Below are 18,471 nucleotides of genomic sequence, written 5' to 3'. Positions count from 1 at the left end.
AGGCAGTAGCAGCTTGTGCTAGGTGGGTCGGTACCCGTAGCCTCGCTGGCTTGGCAGTCACTCAAAGTCGCAGCAAACTGTTTTTAACACATAAAGGAATATCAGCTTATTTCTCTGTGTGTTTTAAAGTGCACGCCATACACATTTAAAACACAAACTTGAGAAACATGCACTTTCTTACATCAGTCTGTTCTCTTTCAGCATGAAGTAAAACATGAACATTTAGATGATTGTAATGGTTACAGTGATTGTCAATACCAGAAATGGTGAGCTTATGCGATAAGATCGATTAATTAACGCTTAAAATTGTATTACACAAACGTTAATGACCACAATAGCATGCATATCGTAATAGTAAGATATATACTGAAATTATGAATCACATTGATTGTATTTTGCAGATTGTACTGCTGAAAGGCTTGTGGAAAATATAGCCTACATTTAAGGTTGCAAAATTTTGAAATGGACAGAAATCCAGGGCCCAAAGTGCAGGGTGCACATGAGTCGAGCAATTTAACCAGAGTATGAAGTAAATAAAGGGCTTTTAGATTAGTTTAATGACCTTGGCTTAGTGAAAAATGGGAAAAAAGGTTGATTGTATTTGTCCACCTTTTAAAAATAAATGTACACATAATCCCTACAATATTACACAAAGTTCAGTCTAACCTTCTGCAGTGTAACCTGCCCATTTCTTTTCTCATCTGATGTGCATGACCATCTGTTTAACTTTTGCCTTGTTTTTTGTCATGGCCTGTGTTTCCGTGCTGTGCCACATGACTGATGCTCCCCAAGAAGGAGGTCTTAACCTGCTGAAGGGCTTCTGTGTGTCTGGAGGGGCAGCTTGAGTCTGTCAGATATTGCTCATTCACAACAATTGTGACAAATTAGACAAATTATTTAGCTGAGGCATTTTACCTGAATAAAAGAAGCGCTAGATATCCATGACAAAGAAAGCCACAAAGAAATGTAGAAGGCTTTCAAACAAGGGGCTTGATTCTCATAAATGCTTGGGTAGATGAGGAGGTATATATAATAGTTGAGGAAGTGTGTGTTTGTGTGTGTATATATATATATATATATATATATATATATATATATATATATATATATATATATATATATATATATATATATATATATATATATATATATATATCTCACACACATGCATGCAGAGGGAGTTTATTGTTCCCCATTATATTGTGTGTGGGTGTGTGCACGTACTCTAGTCTCTAGTCTGCATTCTCAGGAAGACATCTTGGTGCAGTGAACAGGTCTGAATGATTATACTCCAAGTGAGAAACACAGTCATGGAAGGGTGTCGGTACAGTAATAAGAGACTAACTGTGTGTGTGTGTGTGTGTGTGTGTGTGTGTGTGTGTGTGTGTGTGTGTGTGTGTGTGCGCACACACACTTGCGCATGCATGTGAAGATGCACATAGCATGTGGAGGAGGGGATCCACACTCCTGTTGCCTGGCTGCTTAAATTGCTGACTCACAGTACAGCCATCTCCCTACGGCCACATGGCCACCCGAGAACAGGGTCACAGTCAGTTGCCACTGCCTTTATACAATTGATAGTATTGATTACCAAGAATTAGGTTATACAGAACCTGGCCTGCATCAGCTTTTATCTCTTAATGTAGGTAACTAATGTAGGATAAATCTGTGCTGGGGCTACCTAATGGAGATAAAGAACTTACATTATTTTATATCTAATACATTTTCTTCTATAGAAATTTTAAAATAGATTTTAATCTGATTTTATGGTAAAATTGTGAAAGTTCAGTAAATCCTGTTGATTTGGTGGGTTTTGACATTTCAAACAAATGTCAGGGCGATATAATATCCAGAGATTTTTGCTGTGGTTATTCAGATGGAAGACATCGCACATGAGCAACGACATTCATGCAAGGGCAACCAGGCTATCCCAGATATCAGTCACCAAAGGCTGTAACTTCCAGATGCACTTTACACATATCAGGTGACTCACCAGGAATACGTTATACTCCATTTAATGGCAGTGGGGCGAAATGGTTTGTTTCCCTCCAGGGATTGAAGTGACAGACCTTTCTTTACATTTGGCCTACTTGAATTTCTGGGATAAGTCTTGAGGAAGGTGCTTGTGTCAAATTTGGCCTGAACCTTTAACGTAACAGTGAAACACTACCCACCAGAGTTAACTGTCATTAGACACAGTCAGTCAAGTGAACACCCACACTTAGGATCTGATGAATGGCCGGCCTAAAGGCCGAAGGAAATGAAATTCAGCATGGGAAGCAGTGCATACAGCACACAGGACAGGATGTGGTTCCCAGGATCCTGTAGGCAGCCATGAGACTGGCTTCATCTCTAAGCAGAACTGCATAAAGCTGCTTGGGGGTGCCCAGCTTGCCACACTACACATATTTTCCGCAATTTGATACCTACTTAAAATGGACCTGGAAGCTTGAGGTCCAGGGTTTAGAATGGGATCACAGTCCCACAGTACACAGCCCCACTATCATATACTAAGGCAGTCACCTCCACATTCCAGGTGGAGTAACATTACATAAACAGGAACTACCTCTAAATCATGCATGTAGTGGAGGGAAGTGCTGTAGTTTAAAGCAAGACCATTTCATGTCTGCTGTATCTATACCCTGATGTGGCGTTCTAGCCTGGAACCTGTAAGATGACAAGTCCCAGAAAACCTACACTTGTGGTTTATAGTGATTTTGCCCCCTTAAGGAATGTGGGGATTGAGAAAGTGAATCTTAGGACCGACTCAGTCAGCAGAAGCGGAGCGTGCAGAAAAAGCCACTAACAGCCTAGCCCTGATGTGCAAATGGTGCAGCCCCTTCTGTAGCTCCTACAACAGAACCATAACAACTGGCTTTTAATCTTTTGAACACCACTCTATTTGATGTGTTCTGTTAAGAGCCAAACTCATTAGTAAGTGGTATGATTTTGCAAAAAAAGCCAGAATGTTTTAGAAGGTTGTGAAGCTGTCTCTTGGTTTTGGATCTTTCTCAGGTACCCATTTGCTGGTTATGTCCTCTTTGTTGCTATGGCATTAAGAGGATGACTGAGAGTTGGGAAATTAATAATACATTTGGTCTTACAGCATAATGGAGGGGAGGCAGGAGTCCGCATTAGGAATCTTGGCTAATGATCCTGAACTATTGAGGATTTGGGCTATCTCGCCTGTACATCATTTAGCTTTCGCTTGTTTGCCATGAATCTGCATGAATCAGGGTTAACTCTACAAAATGAATTGGGTGCCTTCTTGCCTTCTTAGTGTGTGTAATCCACTAGATAACACAACGAAGGCCTGTTTTTAGGATATCTTCATTCAGTGTTCAGAGATGTCACCCCCATGTATTTTGGTTGTTGATAGCGATGATTCTAGACCCACAGTATCATACTAAATGACCTGCAGATAGTTCAGAATCAGATAGTCCAGAATCAAAAGTAGTTTTTTGGTCTCATTTGCAGTACATAGTTGAACTGGTTGAATGACCATCAAAGGCTACTATCCGCAGTCCTGTTTGCTTAGTGGTATTTCCATTCAAAGGAATTGTTTCATGAGATATGCAAATTGTCTGAGAGAAGACTAGTGAGCTTCAGAACACAGTTCTGCGTCCTCAATACAATAGCTAAGAGGACCATGGCAGACAGGGACAGACAGTATGATGATCCCTTATGATACATGTTGATCCCTTGTGGTGACATGGGCAAAGCATAGCCTGCATTATCCTGTCAGAAATAACTGACATTTGTTGATCATGTGAACGCCATGCTTCATCATCCTATATTGTGACCCGATATGATTTCCCATACAATTACATGCGATATAAATTAAGATTGGTTAAGGAGCCTTATATGTCCATGTGTGGTACCTGTAATTGGAGCTTGTGGGAGGGGTCAATCAAGTCTTCTTTGTGGGCTGTTCAGCATGCGTTCCATAGCGATGTGTTAAGGTTTACACTCCAACAATGGAGCACAGTTCAGCTTGCTGGCAGTCAAACACGGAGTGAGCTTTATCTCCAAATGCTAACAAAAATGCACTGTGTGCCAACTAGAAATGGGTGCATTCTTGGAGATGCTCTTGTTTGTGCTATGCATATGCAGGCTCTTTGCATGCATGTCTTTGTGTTTATGTCAAATTTACATGCCACAGACTTGGCACAGATATACATGCAATTAGGAGGTACTTGCATTTAAATTTAGATAATTTCCCTTTCTCAGGCACACCCTTCAAAGACATGTGAAACCTGTTGAACGAGTGAGCTGACTAACAGATGTTTGATATGATGCCGATCTAATCAGTTTTTAAAGCTTAACTGCTGTGAGAGTAACATCACAACTGATCTTAGAACAGTAGAGAAAAGTATCTTGTACTGTGTGGAATGACAGAGGACATGTGAGTAAATGCAAAAGGGCCAGTGATGTCTATAGGATCTTGCTCATAGTTTAGTCTAATGACCAGCAGCAAGGACTGAATTACTGAGAAATATGTTGCTGAGAAAAGTAATTTGATCACAGTAACGGACACACACACACACACACACACACACACACAAACGTATTGTGGCAGTGTCCTGTTAACTTGTCAACATGGAGTCTGAAGTGGAAGTAAGAATGAACTAGAACACTCATTAACACAAGTGTTTGTGAGTAGGTACTTGCACATCAGAGACACGTGTCCCCCAGCATGGGGCTACCTCTTTAAATTGAGAAAGCTGTGCAGACTTGAAGTTTTGCAGTGGGCAAACACACACACTCGCTAATTTAGTGATGAGCTGTCATAGTCAGCCATGTTTCTGTCCTGTAGCCCTGAGGATGCTTCTGTTTCTTATGCTGGGATCAGACTACACACATTCAGCTTGGTTTAGACCCCATTTTAACAACAGATGTCAAGCATTGGGCCTGAATTGTTGCTAAAAAGGAATTCCTTGATGACCATAATTGGTCTTTGCCATCCACTCTGACAACCTATGAAATCACTCAAAAAATTTATAATGAATGTTTTTTTGGCAGCATGTAACATGTAATGTTGCCAGTTGTTCACTATGCACCCTACAATATCACACTGGTGTTGTATGAGTAGTGTTTCATATACATCACTGTGACTTGATCTAGTGTCCTGAGGGAAGGAATGACACTTTAGTGCTATGCAAAGTCTATTGTTGGAAATTTACAAAATACTTACAAAAGACTTCAGATGAAAGATATGCAAGATATTTTAGAATTTAAATAACGAACACTCTTACAGGTGGTCATCCTTGGGTGTATTTTGGTAGTCAAATTACATCATTAGATCTATGCTGGCTGCATAATCAACCACTAAAGCTGGGATGAGTACTTGATGGAATTCTCCTTTGTATTTGCAAAAGAACATCTGTATACGCCAAAAAAAGGACCATAACGATAACTTTAGTGTGACCATTGTCTGTGTGCACAAGTATTTTAGAAAAGTGAAAAAAAGATAATAAATAAAAATAATAATACTTTGCTGCATGAAAGTTTGTGAACTCCTTTTGTGATTCTCTTATTTTATCATCAGCAGATTTTGTATATGAAATGTCAGGTTTATGTTCATCAATTCCAATTTTATTTACATTTACTTTTGAGTGAAAGTTTTTGTTGCCAGCAGACTACATGAAACCTGGAGTCAGAGCATGTGCAAATGTATATGAACCACAGCTGCATTTGTAAAGTCTATTAGGTTAAAGACTCTGGTAAAACACGTGAGTGCTCTCATAATAAATTAAGTGACCAATCAAATGAGACGTCCTTGGAAAAAGATTTGAGCCAGACTGATTAAAAGGGAGAGAAAACCAGCCAAACCACTGTTATGCCAAGGCATAAAAAACACAGATCAACAATACAGAGAGGACAGGAGACATCCCAGGACATCAGGAAGAAAGTGGTGACAGCCCATCAGTCTGGACAAAGCTACAAAACCATCTCCAAAAGATTCCAGCTCCATCTATTCACTGTAAGACAAACCATTTACAAATGGAGGGCACTTAGCATCACTGCAGCTCTGCCCAGAAGTGGACGACCAAAAACACTTACACCAAGAAGCACCAGAAAAATATTAATTCAGGTAAAGGCCAACCCACACATCACCTCTAGAGAGTTGCGGAGCTCTCTGGCAGCATCTGGGATAAATACATGTGTCTACAAGCAGGCGAAAAATCAATAGACACTGCATTCATGAGAGAGTTGCTAGAAGGAAACCTCTACTCTCAAGAAAGAACAAAGTTGCCCTTTTAAACTTTGACAGACAAGCACTTGGACAAACCAGAAACTTTCTGGACATCCATTCTATGGACAGATGAGTCCACAATGTAATTATTTGGCCACAATCACAGTTGCCATGTTTGGAGAAAAGTCACGTCATACAAAGAGAAGAACCTCCTCCCAACATTGAAGTATGATGGTGGAAATGTGAAGATCTGGGCCTACTCTTCTGCCTCCGGACCTGGACGACCAAAGTCCTCATGTTAATCCTGTTGGCAATATGTGGACTGTAGAAAACGCATAGTAGAATCTCCATGACCAATGAGTCAGTCAGAGTCAAAAGGCGGATTTGAGGTGAATATAATTTGTTTGCATGTTATTTATTTTTAAAGGTGTGATTGTCACTCCTTTATGAATTTGTTGGACATCCCATTCCAAGATCTTGGGCATTAATATGGAGTTGAGCTAACATTTGCAGCCTCCATTCTTCTGGAAAGGATTTCCATAAGATTGTGTAGTCTGTATGGGAATTTATGTTCAGTTAGTCCAAGGTAAAGCATATGTGAGGTCAGGCACTAATGTTTGATGAGGCCTGGCTCACAATCGGTGTTCCACTTCATCTCAAAGGTGTTCAGTGGGGTAGAGGTCAGTGCTCTGTACAGGCCGCTGGATCTCCTCCACATCACATTTGTCAAGCCATGATTTTATGGCTCTCACTTTGTACAAAGAACATCATAATAACAAAACAAGAATCACTCCTCCAAAGTTTACTACCACTATGCAAACCGGTAGGTGTAATTTTCCTGGTATGCACCAAATCTAGGTTCGTCCACACTGCAACATAGTGGAGCGTTATTCATCACTCCACAGAACACATTTATCCTGCTGAAGAGTCCGGTGGCAGTGTGTGTTACACCACTGCTGCGGATTCTTGGCATTTCACATAGTGATCTTGTGTGCAGCTGCTCAGCCATAGAATCCCGTTTCATCAAGCTCCTGATGCACAGATCTTATACTTGTTTTTGCTTCTGGGGGCAGTATGGAACTCTGTATTGAGTGATGCTACAGACAATAGGCAATTTTAACACACTATGGCTTTGATCCCTCGGCATCTCCACCCTGTACGTTTGCATGGTCTACCACTTTGTGGCGGAGCTGCTGCTGTTGTTGCTCCTAGACAGTCATTTCACCATAATAGCACAGTTAACCGGGGCAGATCTAGGCAGAGCAGAAATTTCATGAATTGATTCGTGGCAAAAGGTAGTGTCCTCTGACAGTGTCACATTTACAGTCATTGAGCTCTTTAGTGTGATCTATTCTACTGCCACCGTTTGTCTGCATGCATGACTTTACACCTTTTACCCCTGCCGAAACACCTGAACTCAGTAATTAGGAGGTGGGTCCACATACTTTTGTCCAGTTATATTTGATCCAGCATATTCTGTTCAAAATATTTTGGTCAGCATATTTTCTGAAAAACTCAAATAATTTTGTTTGAACAGTGTTATTTCCATACCCCCTCCCCCCCCAAAAAAAAAATACTTGTACTATATTCTTAAATTAGTTTTTCATTGTAATAATCATGTCTATTTTATGCAAGAAATGTAAATCAAACATTTTATTAAACCTTGCTCCCATAATCATGCAATAGAGAGTTAATAATACTGGTAATGATCCTAACTTGCCATGTTTGAAAATATGCAGAACATGTAGCCTATTGAGTAATAGTAAGTCGCTTTGTAAGTCACTCTAGCGTCTGCTACATGGCGTAAATGTAAAATGTAAATGTAATAGACATATGCTTAAATAAGGATCACTATTCATGCGTGTCCTTGGATCACTTGTCATGTCCATGTCATATTTTGCACTAAGCATCTTTCTTATAGAAATCACACATAGCTGAAAGAATATGAAGCTTATGAGCACTCTGTTGAATACTAGTGCCATGAGACAATATCGTGAAGACTAGTGCCATGAGACAATATCGTGAAGACTAGTGCCATGAGACGTTAACACGATTTTTCAAATTATTCATGCAACCCCTACCAAAAGCTAGCCTATTCATGTTTTTCTCAATAGATGCTTTACTGATTGATTACACTACCCTATCAATATCCCTCCACTAGAGAATACCGTTTCATTCTTGGCTTAACGGTTTTGTTTCTCAATACTACAAAATACTTTCATTTGTTGTGGTTCAGCCAGCATTCTGTCATTGCTTAAATCATCCCTTTTTTTTTTTATTTTAAATCAAGGAGGACACGTTTTTTGTAACATTCATTTGAATGACTCCACTTCGTTTACATAATTTATGTTGCCACATTCAGCTCAGTGTCCTTGTTTGGCACTTCTCTGCCACTGGAGTGTTTCTTATGGTGTGTGAGCTCTAGTGAGTCTTTCTGCTATGCTAAAATATTTTGTTCACTTTCAGTAGTGAGACTCTGGCTCTTTGTTGCTGGCCATTTCTACCATAAAGAGTAGTTGTGATATTCTCTATTGTTTAGCAAAACCAAAGGTTTTGTGTCCGTCTGTCTAAGGGGATGGTTTGAGTGTTTTACTTTTTACATGATATTTCATGTACTTGAAACAAATCTATAATAGTATCGCCTGAAACAGGACTGTGACTAAGGATATTGAGGATATTGATAATAGAAGCAATGTTGGATAAAAATGTTTTAGGAAATATAATTTTGAAAGCTTAGATATTAGTAATAATAGCATAAAAAATATAAATCACATTTAACTTCAAGGGTATCAAATCTTTGACTGTTCTGCATTCAACTACACATTTTGATGAAAAAGTGCCACTAGTTTCATATAACTACTGGCCCAGCAGTAGTAATGTAGACCTCCTTCCCCACTAGACTATACACGATACTAGTCTACAAGGTTCAGAGTTAACAGCAGTAACTGGAGGGTCGAGCTTATGACTGGACAGCTGAGTGCACAAATAAAGAAAACTGTATATTGCACTTTGACACCCCTCTGTGGTCATTTAATAAGTGAGGGAATTTGGCTGAGCTTTATTTTATATGCCTCTGCTCTCTTGACCCATGCGGTCGGTTGCGTGAAGGATCACAAGGAAGCCTCTTGCCCATAGAAGGTAGAAGGTAATCACTTTTACTCATTAACTGAAGGTTTGACTGAGTAACTACTGTGTCCCAGTGCCTGATTGGACACATACCTTACAGCCTGACGTAACACGGGCCTGAACTCCCAGGAACTTCCTGCTGTCCTCAAGAGTCTTTACCACAGTGTACAGTGCAAGTAGGCTTTTAAAAAAATCATAAGACACATTGTTTAATATTACATTGCATTTAGCCATAATAGTGGTTACTTTTTAACTCTGCCACAAACATCTAAGGTACATATTATAGCCTATTATATTATATATGTCTATTTCTACTTAAAATACAAATAAACAAATTCTGAGCTCTCCTTTTGAATTTAAGTTCTGCTTTGGTTCTCCTGTTATATACTATTATAAAGTTTAAAAGTGTAGCCACCAATAGGTATGTAATTAGTATTGAGAGTATTGTCATGAATTCAATAGATTCATGAATTGTGGTGTCTAATGAAAAATGTCAAAGTGGCTCTTTTCTTTAAGCCATGGTAGTTTCTTAGAGCTATGAATTTATATGGCAGTTCAGAATGTGTGGAGTGAGGGAAGAGTGTGTAATGGTGTGTGGAGTGAGGGAAGAGTGTGTAATGGTGTGTGGAGTGAGGGAAGAGTGTGTAATGGTGTGTGGAGTGAGGGAAGAGTGTGTAATGGTGTGTGCAGTGAGGGAAGAGTGTGTAATGGTGTGTGGAGTGAGGGAAGAGTGTGTAATGGTGTGTGGAGTGAGGGAAGAGTGTGTAATGGTGTGTGCAGTGAGGGAAGAGTGTGTAATGGTGTGTGCAGTGAGGGAAGAGTGTGTAATGGTGTGTGCAGTGAGGGAAGAGTGTGTAATGGTGTGTGCAGTGAGGGAAGAGTGTATAATGGTGTGTGGAGTGAGGGAAGAGTGTGTAATGGTGTGTGCAGTGAGGGAAGAGTGTGTAATGGTGTGTGCAGTGAGGGAAGAGTGTGTAATGGTGTGTGCAGTGAGGGAAGAGTGTGTAATGGTGTGTGCAGTGAGGGAAGAGTGTGTAATGGTGTGTGGAATGAGGGAAGAGTGTGTAATGGTGTGTGGAGTGAGGGAAGAGTGTGTAATGGTGTACTCTTTGTGACAGTGAGTCATGTCTGAGTCATCACCCTAAAGCTGGAAGTGCAGGGAATCCCAGGCATCTCAGTCATGAGCTCACATGCACGCTTCAGAAAAGCTTTAAAAGCCCAGCCACTCTGCGGACATGAAGTGTGCAACAGACCTCGATAGCTTTCTGGTACGTGGCTGATGTAGTAGGCTGACCAGCCGTCCAACTGATGCGTTCTCATTCCGTAAGCCTAATTTATATTCTCAGGACTGAGCCATTAGGATGTGCCTGGCTTTAATTCATTTATTTCTGTTTAAGTGGACAAGCCTTTGAAAAGTTTTAAGTGCATGTACATGAAAGTGTCACCTGAGCATATCAGCAGTCATGGAAACAGAGAAGTGAGAGAAAGAACAAGGAAGAAAAGAGGAGAGGATAGCACTCATGTTGCCTTTATGGTTAGGAAGGAACAGAAATGAGGAAGCTGTTCATGGGTGATAAACTGTTATTGAGATGTGTTAATGCTGTTCTACTGTTATTTTGATGATGTTCATTGATCAGTTCACTTTTAGGCTGTAAATTGTTAATTGAGAAACTACTTGATCCACAGATGCCTGATGTCTATATTACCGTTTGAGCCCCCTTCATTTTGCCCCCTACATATGCTCTACTCACTCCAGATCCAGACCAAGCTAATGTCACTCAGAACTGTGGGGTGAAGCTGCTCAAAGTGTGCCGCACTGAGCTTGCTAAATTATAGGTTACCCATGCTAAAATAAATGCCAGGGAGCTGGCCGGTAGCACTTTTACTGCCACCACCATACAGCCGAGGGGGCAGATCAACCCCACCCACCACTGCTTGCACAGTTTTCAAGCTCTAGGTGGAGTTTAAATATTGTTTATTAGGCCAGTTTTTGTTGTTGTTTTGTCAGAGTGGCATATCTGTGGATGAAGAAGTCACTTCACATGTCTGGCACAGTTCATGTCTTAGAGCTATAGTCAGTAAGATTGAGAAGAGGGTGGACTTGAAAATTTGAATGAAATAATTTATCAAGCTCCTCCCTCCCTCCCTCTAAAGCTCCTCCCTCTCCATTCAGCCCCAGCCTCAAAGCCTCGCTTTCACATTGTCCGCCAAAACGCAAGCAGAAAAAAAATCATACCTTTTCTTTTTTAAACTAGCCCACACGTTTCTGTGCTTAGACTGATAAAGACATTAAGAATGCAGTGATCGACTTATGCGACCATTAACCGCAAGAGCACAAGAGCAGATGTGCCTCGAGGCACACACAAATATCAGTTGAAACACCAAACCAATATGACTGCCTGGGCACTTCACGGCGGTATTTTTAGCAGCATCCAAATAAAACGACGCTTAACGTCATCGGAAACGAGCTGACGTTAGCCGGAGTGAAACATGGCAGTCAAATGAGAAACGCGCTATGCGAGTGTTACTGGAATTACCCATCTTAGATTTGTGGGGGTCTTTCGAAATTCAACTAAGAATAAATTGAGCAGTGGTAATATGCTCCACGTCAAGTGGAAAAGGGATTCAGTTGTGAATCCTTTCAGGTGTCATAGCTAGCTAACGTTACCTCCACATCTAAAAAGAGTAATGTTCATTATTGTTTTGTTTCGGGCTCAGTCTAATCCTTTCTTTTTAGCATGCTTTTCTTAATTTTTTTGTCAATTCCTGATTATTTATCACGTAAGCTGTTGTTGGCAAAGAGGGATGGGCAGTTTTCGCTGTCTGCTGTTTATGCACCACAGTTTTTGCAAATTCCCTGAAGTCGCTCACTGATTGAACTTGACAAGATATGGAGCAGTGATGGATGCAGATATTCTTCCTGCCTGTGATTGGTTGTTTTGATTTGTGCGCCGTGGATTCTTCTTTATTTTACCAAGATATATATAAAAATATATAATATGGGTTACCCACTGCTCCTTTTTTCTGAAATTAGTTTTAGATGATGGATGGTGGATGACACTCTGGGGTCGCCAGCCTTAACCTGATGACTCTGTTATAACTTCAGGGAAGAAATCTTTTGATTTCTTGGCTTTGATTAACATAGCAGGGACATAGCATCATGGGAAATGTTCTGTTGAAGAGACCGAGTCATCTGCCTGTGCCCAAGGTGTTGGGTGTTGCAGGTCTTGTGTTTGAAGTGGACATAGGCCTTGGCAGACAGGTCTGCAGCTGTCAGATGCCATGCAGTGCCTGCTTCCCCTCGTCTGACTGATCCACGGTCAGATCTTAATCCGCTGGAATACATCATCAGAGGAGTTGCTAACAAACTGCATTCAGATTGGTAGACAAGTCAGAAATACCACTGCTGGCTGTCTTGCCCAAATTTGTACATTTAAACTGGTGGCTTTTACTGACACACCCACAACAACTTACAGTGTGTGTAGAAATCAAACATATCAAAGCTGAAAATTATAGTGTGTATTGCCCGTGTATGTGTGTAGGTGCGCACATGCACGCATGCATGTTAAAAAAATAAATAAAAACATTAGAACGGTTTAGCTCCATCTATGGCCTTTGTCAGTCAAAGGATGCATACAATGCATAAAGCATAATCTGCAAGTTTTAGTCTGTTGTATCAAATCAAACCATACCATAAAAAGCCATGATTCCCCAGATTGATTCCTCGTGTTTTATGAGGGTCACTCTGCTGTCCAGAAAATCTAGGACTGCCATGGCTTAAAACAGAATCAATATAAGGCAGTATGTTGATGAAATGTACATATTTAATTAAGGCCTAGAAGAACCATCACACTCCATTTCCACAACTCTTGTGGAGATATCTACAGATGTTTTTAATAAGCCTGCAGCTGTAACCTCATAACTATGACCTCATAACTCATAAGGGGGAGTTCTTTTAGGTATTCATGTCTTTTGGATCTGCTGTAGTAAGCACCTCACTGGACAGTGGCTAAAACAGCTGCACAGTAAGATTTCAGACACAGTGGGCCTTGCATGTGGAGACCAGGGTATTTTCTAACTAAGTGAGACTATGATGTAGACAAAAACGCTTGTGGCTTGTGAACTGTAAAGTGAATCACTCCCCATCAGGTCAATAGAGGATTATAGTAGATATGTGACAGTTCAGCTATGGAGATTATTCATGTTGGTCATGAGTGAGAGACTTGCTGCATGAGCACTTCACTCCACAGCTTGATGCTTCAGTTCAGGGTTTTTCCAAATTAGTCAAGTAGTTCAATCTTCCAGTGCACCTGAACCAAGTAATCAGAACACTGGCTGACTGCTGCATCCATATAGGGGGTATGGACTGAGTGTAAGGCTCTGGGACTTGGTTGACTGGAAAGCCTTGGTGAGTGACTGCAGACTCCCAAGTGCTGGCACACTGCAGGGGATTGCACATGGTGGCGAACCCAACAGACAAGAGCCAAACAGTAACGTGTAGTTGATATGCTTTGGTACCAAACGCACTAGCAGAATTACTGGTCATGAAGACTGGATAGGCCTGAAAAGGAAGACCACTACTGACATCATAAGGAGGAGATTCTGGAAGTTCAAATTCATGACCAGCGTGAACAGTTACCATTGTACAACCATGTCTACACCTAATCTGGCCAACTGTTAGAGAGTTTGCATAGCAAACACAGAAATGTAATTATTCTTCTACTTTTTCTTCTGAAAGTTATAAGCATTGGAAAGATTTTTAAAAATATTGTTTGTATTAATATTTGCCCATTCCAGTTCATGTTCATTATGTTTGACAACTTTATTCTGCTTGTCATATCTTTACCTACTTGGCATTTTGCAATAGGCTTTCAGAAGCCAGTCTTAAAACATTTCTGTTGTCACAAAAAAAAAGTCACAAAGACCTTTTTGTCAAATAAGGTACCCAGAGACGTATAAGACAGGGTTGAACTGCACACCCGATTACTACCCTACACACTCTTCCTGTATCTTTTCCTCCCTCTTTCCATATGAAACTTGATGTTTTGATTGCCCCATAAATGATGTAAAACATTTGCCCATTCACATACCATATCTCAAACAGAATCAGAGAAGGACTAGATAAGGGCACCTCTCATGGCATATATGTCACAAGTCTTTACATGTACTTTGTACCATTCTTTGCAACTGACAATTCCTGAGATTCTTGAATTTTGGCGGTTGTGTGTAACTTCAGATTATAATTTGCCATTTATCCAAGGCTTTTTAATGTTTAGGGCATTTGGCAGACACTTTCATCCAGGCAACTTACATTGTGTAATGGTGTATGTGCTCCGGGGGAATCAAACACATGTGCTAGGTGGTGTGATGAATTTGTTCAACCTGCTCTACCAGGTGAGCTTCAAGAACAGTTTATTCCAAAATGATTTATATTAGCTGAGACACATGGAGAGGCTTATGGGTAATGGAATATAGCCACATATAACCCACAATCTATAGATATGGTATGTGCCAGTGAGGGTTCAGCAATAGTAATTTTGTAATTTTTCTGTTAAGAAAAAAAAGAGTGAAATTCTTTTCTCATAATGTGTCAAATAAAAACATCAGAATAAAACATTAGCTGTGTTTCTAACCCTGATCAGAGAGAGTGAGAGAACCTTTGGGATGGGTATGATGAGTGCGCTTTATAAAACTGCTTTGTGTCATCACTTGTCTCTAAACTTTATCCTCACTGACTGTGAGTTGGTGAAGAAAATATATTTTATATAAATATATAAGATTAGAGTTTGAGGAAGTACATTTTAATATTTTAAAAGACAACATTGATAAATGGTATGAGTAATTGTTATTGATTATTGTATTCGCTTGATACTGTTTTAGCAGTACAATTCAGGTTCACTTAACATGGTTTGTGATTTAAAATGTTCCTTGTTCATCCCTCATACAGTGCCCTCTAGTGGTTGGAAATTCTAGAAAACGAGAGAGAAAAATCCATAATGCCGTATTGACAGCTCCAATGCTAGTCATTGTACCTATTGCACCAAGCACTTCAAACTTCCAACTCTTCTGTACTAAATATGACTGTTTTAGTGAGGTGAAGCATATGAATGCATTGGTGAATCTCTGACCATTTTGCTAATGTGTCCTTATTACATATCAGCCTGTGTGAGGCAGCGGAGCGATGGCAGACCTGATGCTGAGCGATGCCCTGACTGACAGCGTGGTGCAGGAGGTGGAGGAGAACCTGGTGCAGAAGGACTTCGTGGCATCGCTGGAGGCCGAGGCCTTCGACGACCAGGTCGGGGAGACGGTGGGCAAAGCCGAGTACATCCCGCTGCTAGACAATGATGGCAAAGGTGAGGTTCATGCACAGCGTCCACATGAGACTGAGCCGCATGTTGGCCGTTAACACAGTCCAGAGCTCTCGAATATTGCAGGAAAACGGCAAAGCAAAAGGTCTCTGCTGTTGTTTGGTGGGAGCTGGGGTGACTTTGGCAAAGCTTTCATTGTGCTGGAGGAAATGTCGATAGCACATTGAGTAAAATCATAATGGCAGCTGACCCTTAAGCTTCAGAACATAATATCTGTCCAGAGGGGAAGTACATATATTACCCAGAGTGCTTTGCTTAATAGATGTTTTAAACGAGAATGAATTTATCCATTAAGATCTCACTCTCATAAGACATGCACTGAACATCTGTTGACAGTCTCATCAAATAATGAAAATTTTATATAGGAGAATCAAATTTACAATGTGTCTAACAGAAGTTAACTAATTAATGCCATCATTTCTTCTTCATACATCTAATTCTCAAGGTCACCTTGTTGCAGATATAATCTAGCCATCATGCTTTTGGGACTGGCTCTGTGTCTGTGTTCACAGGGTGCCTGTGATTCATATGCAGATTACTCCTTCTGCATGACTTCTTACACTCATTTTTGCACGAGAAGACATGTGTGGCTGCTAGCGCACTTCTGTCAGACCGAGAGTGAAAATCTGAAGCTGACATTCCCCCTCCCGTTTTTTATTTTGTTTAAATTTTTTTTTTTTGGAAGAATATCCTGGCTTTGATGTTATCAGCAGTGAACCCACCTACAGACAGTGAGTCACAACACGGACTCTATGTAACTTAACCAAGGCTTATTTATGTGTTTCACAACTGAGTAGGTATAAATAGGCCTCATTGATTGGGTACTGACTCAATGTTATATTTTTAGTTATCTTCATCTTTGCCAGTTTTTAGACATGTCTGTTAAACCAACAGCTTGAACTGCATGAGGGACTTATTGGCTTTTAAGTCAATTTGCTTTGCATCGTCTTCACGGTGAACATTTCTCCAGCAGGGGAAAGTGGTGTGTCCTCCATAACAGTAGTGTTCTCTGTTGTGATCAGCGCTGTCTGAATGGCCCCAGAGTGGTGTGCTCTTGTCCAGCATTGAGTGTCGTTTGTTCTAGCAGTAGTTTGTTCTGCCAAATCAGTGATGAGCATAGCAACAATGGCTCACCACACAGACATCTGGTATATCTCTGGGAAACCGCCTAATGTGCTATTTCTGTGTGCACCTAAGTCATCTATTTAGCACCATGCTTCTCTGGCCATGTCATTGTGCACTCTGAATCAACTGTGGTAGACCTGTGAGTGCTGGCAGGCCATGTGTTTGATGGGCATGTGACATGTTCAGTAGGCACGTTTATGGGTGTGCCATTCAGTCCTGCAGTGATGTGTGTGTGTGTGTGTGTGTGTGTGTGTGTGTGTGTGTGTGTGTGTGTGTGTGTGTGTGTGTGTGAGCAGAAACAGACGCAGTGTTGGAGCATGGAGAAAAGGATGCCCAAGGGGCACAAAAACCTGGTAAGAGGCACCTCGTAATATCTTTGGAAATTCGGGCACACACCATTTTTATTATTTCTTTATACTTTTTCCCATCATTTCTTGCCCTCTTTATCGTCCCCCCGTGTTGTCTCAGGGGTTAGAGATTTGATTGCAGACTGAAATAGTGGTGGGATGTGTGCAGTGCCGCATGTCTATAAGCTGATGTCTCCCAGCTCCACAGGTCTGGGTTGTCCATGTCTGTTATATTTCTGCTAATACCAGCGTCCTTCATCTGTACTTGTTTTCATCTTGGATATTTTTCCCGTGGTATTTGCAGCACTGTAATAGTCTTTTCTGTTCATTTGTTGGAAATTCATAATCAATATGATTTATTTATCTAATTTTAATTCAAGAGATTATAATCATACTGAAAAAGACCAATTGTGGTTCAAAGATACGATTGTGATTATGGTCTCGGAGGAAGTAATTTTTAATTTGGGTCATCATATTGACATGTTTTATCCACATGGCTAGTAATTGAAGGCATCTGAAAGAACATGTGTTACTAGTGGTGGAAGGGTTTGCCTTATTTCACATTTCACTCATTCACATTTGTTTTGGTCATTGGAGGCCACTGTGTCTGATTTACATTTTAGTTATTCTCTTAGGCTGCATCAGTCTAATTTTCTATGAGTCAATGCTGTTCCGAAATGAAAAGTCACACACTGTGCAGTTGTGGTCATGGTGCTGGCCCATTACTGCATCTGTTCCTACACAATCACTCAAACCGCCAATGAACTGGCAACAACTGTCCATATTAGCGGAAGGAACGTGTAATTTCTGATGCATTACATTGCTTCTAACAATTCATGCAACCCTCTTGGTTGCTCATATAGCAGCTCATATAGCCCTCCTGAGCGATTAACTCCGAATGTCAACAGTGATGTGTGTGAGGGAGTGTGTCTGTATACATGACCAGGCACTCATTTCAGTGCATGTGTCTGCACTGTTGACTGAAGCACATGGGCTGAGCTGCCATGATTTAGGTTCTTGCTGATGCAAGACCTCCCTGTGCTGAGGAGTGTTTGGTGAGGAGATGAGCGTTTGTTTTTCTCAGCTGTCTGACACGCCTCATTCTCTGGGCTCCCCGTCACATGGCCCACATTACTGTGATTAGCGGTCCAGGCAGTGATGTAGATATGAATATCAGAATATCATGGCACTGCTTTAGAAAGATGTCTTGATGTTTTTTCACATCTTTTCACCATGTCTGGATCTAGTAAACATCATGTCGTTGCTCCTTGCCACTTACTGATCTCAGTTCTGTTAAAGTTGTGGG

At 40.7% G+C, this 18,471-nt stretch overlaps 1 protein-coding gene across 12 annotated transcripts in view; it reads left to right on the top strand.

Annotated features, from left to right (window-relative positions):
* The window catches only part of LOC143474048 (uncharacterized), a 63,119-nt gene that overhangs the window by 606 nt on the left and 44,042 nt on the right, over positions 1-18,471 (top strand). For 10 of the 12 annotated variants that reach the window (XM_076971311.1, XM_076971315.1, XM_076971322.1 and 7 more), the window contains exons 2-3: positions 15,483-15,678; positions 17,115-17,171. In XM_076971311.1, the coding sequence (XP_076827426.1) occupies positions 15,504-15,678; positions 17,115-17,171 (232 nt within the window). In that variant the 5' untranslated portion in view covers positions 15,483-15,503. The remainder of the gene's footprint in view (positions 1-15,482; positions 15,679-17,114; positions 17,172-18,471) is intronic. The other 2 variants (XM_076971317.1, XM_076971312.1) reach the window with 1 other exon arrangement.

Source organism: Brachyhypopomus gauderio, chromosome 13, assembly GCF_052324685.1.
Source record: "Brachyhypopomus gauderio isolate BG-103 chromosome 13, BGAUD_0.2, whole genome shotgun sequence".
In the NCBI taxonomy this organism is placed as follows: Eukaryota; Metazoa; Chordata; class Actinopteri; order Gymnotiformes; family Hypopomidae; genus Brachyhypopomus; species Brachyhypopomus gauderio.
Note: the sequence above shows the minus strand (reverse complement) of the source record. Positions and strands in the feature narration are given on the sequence as shown.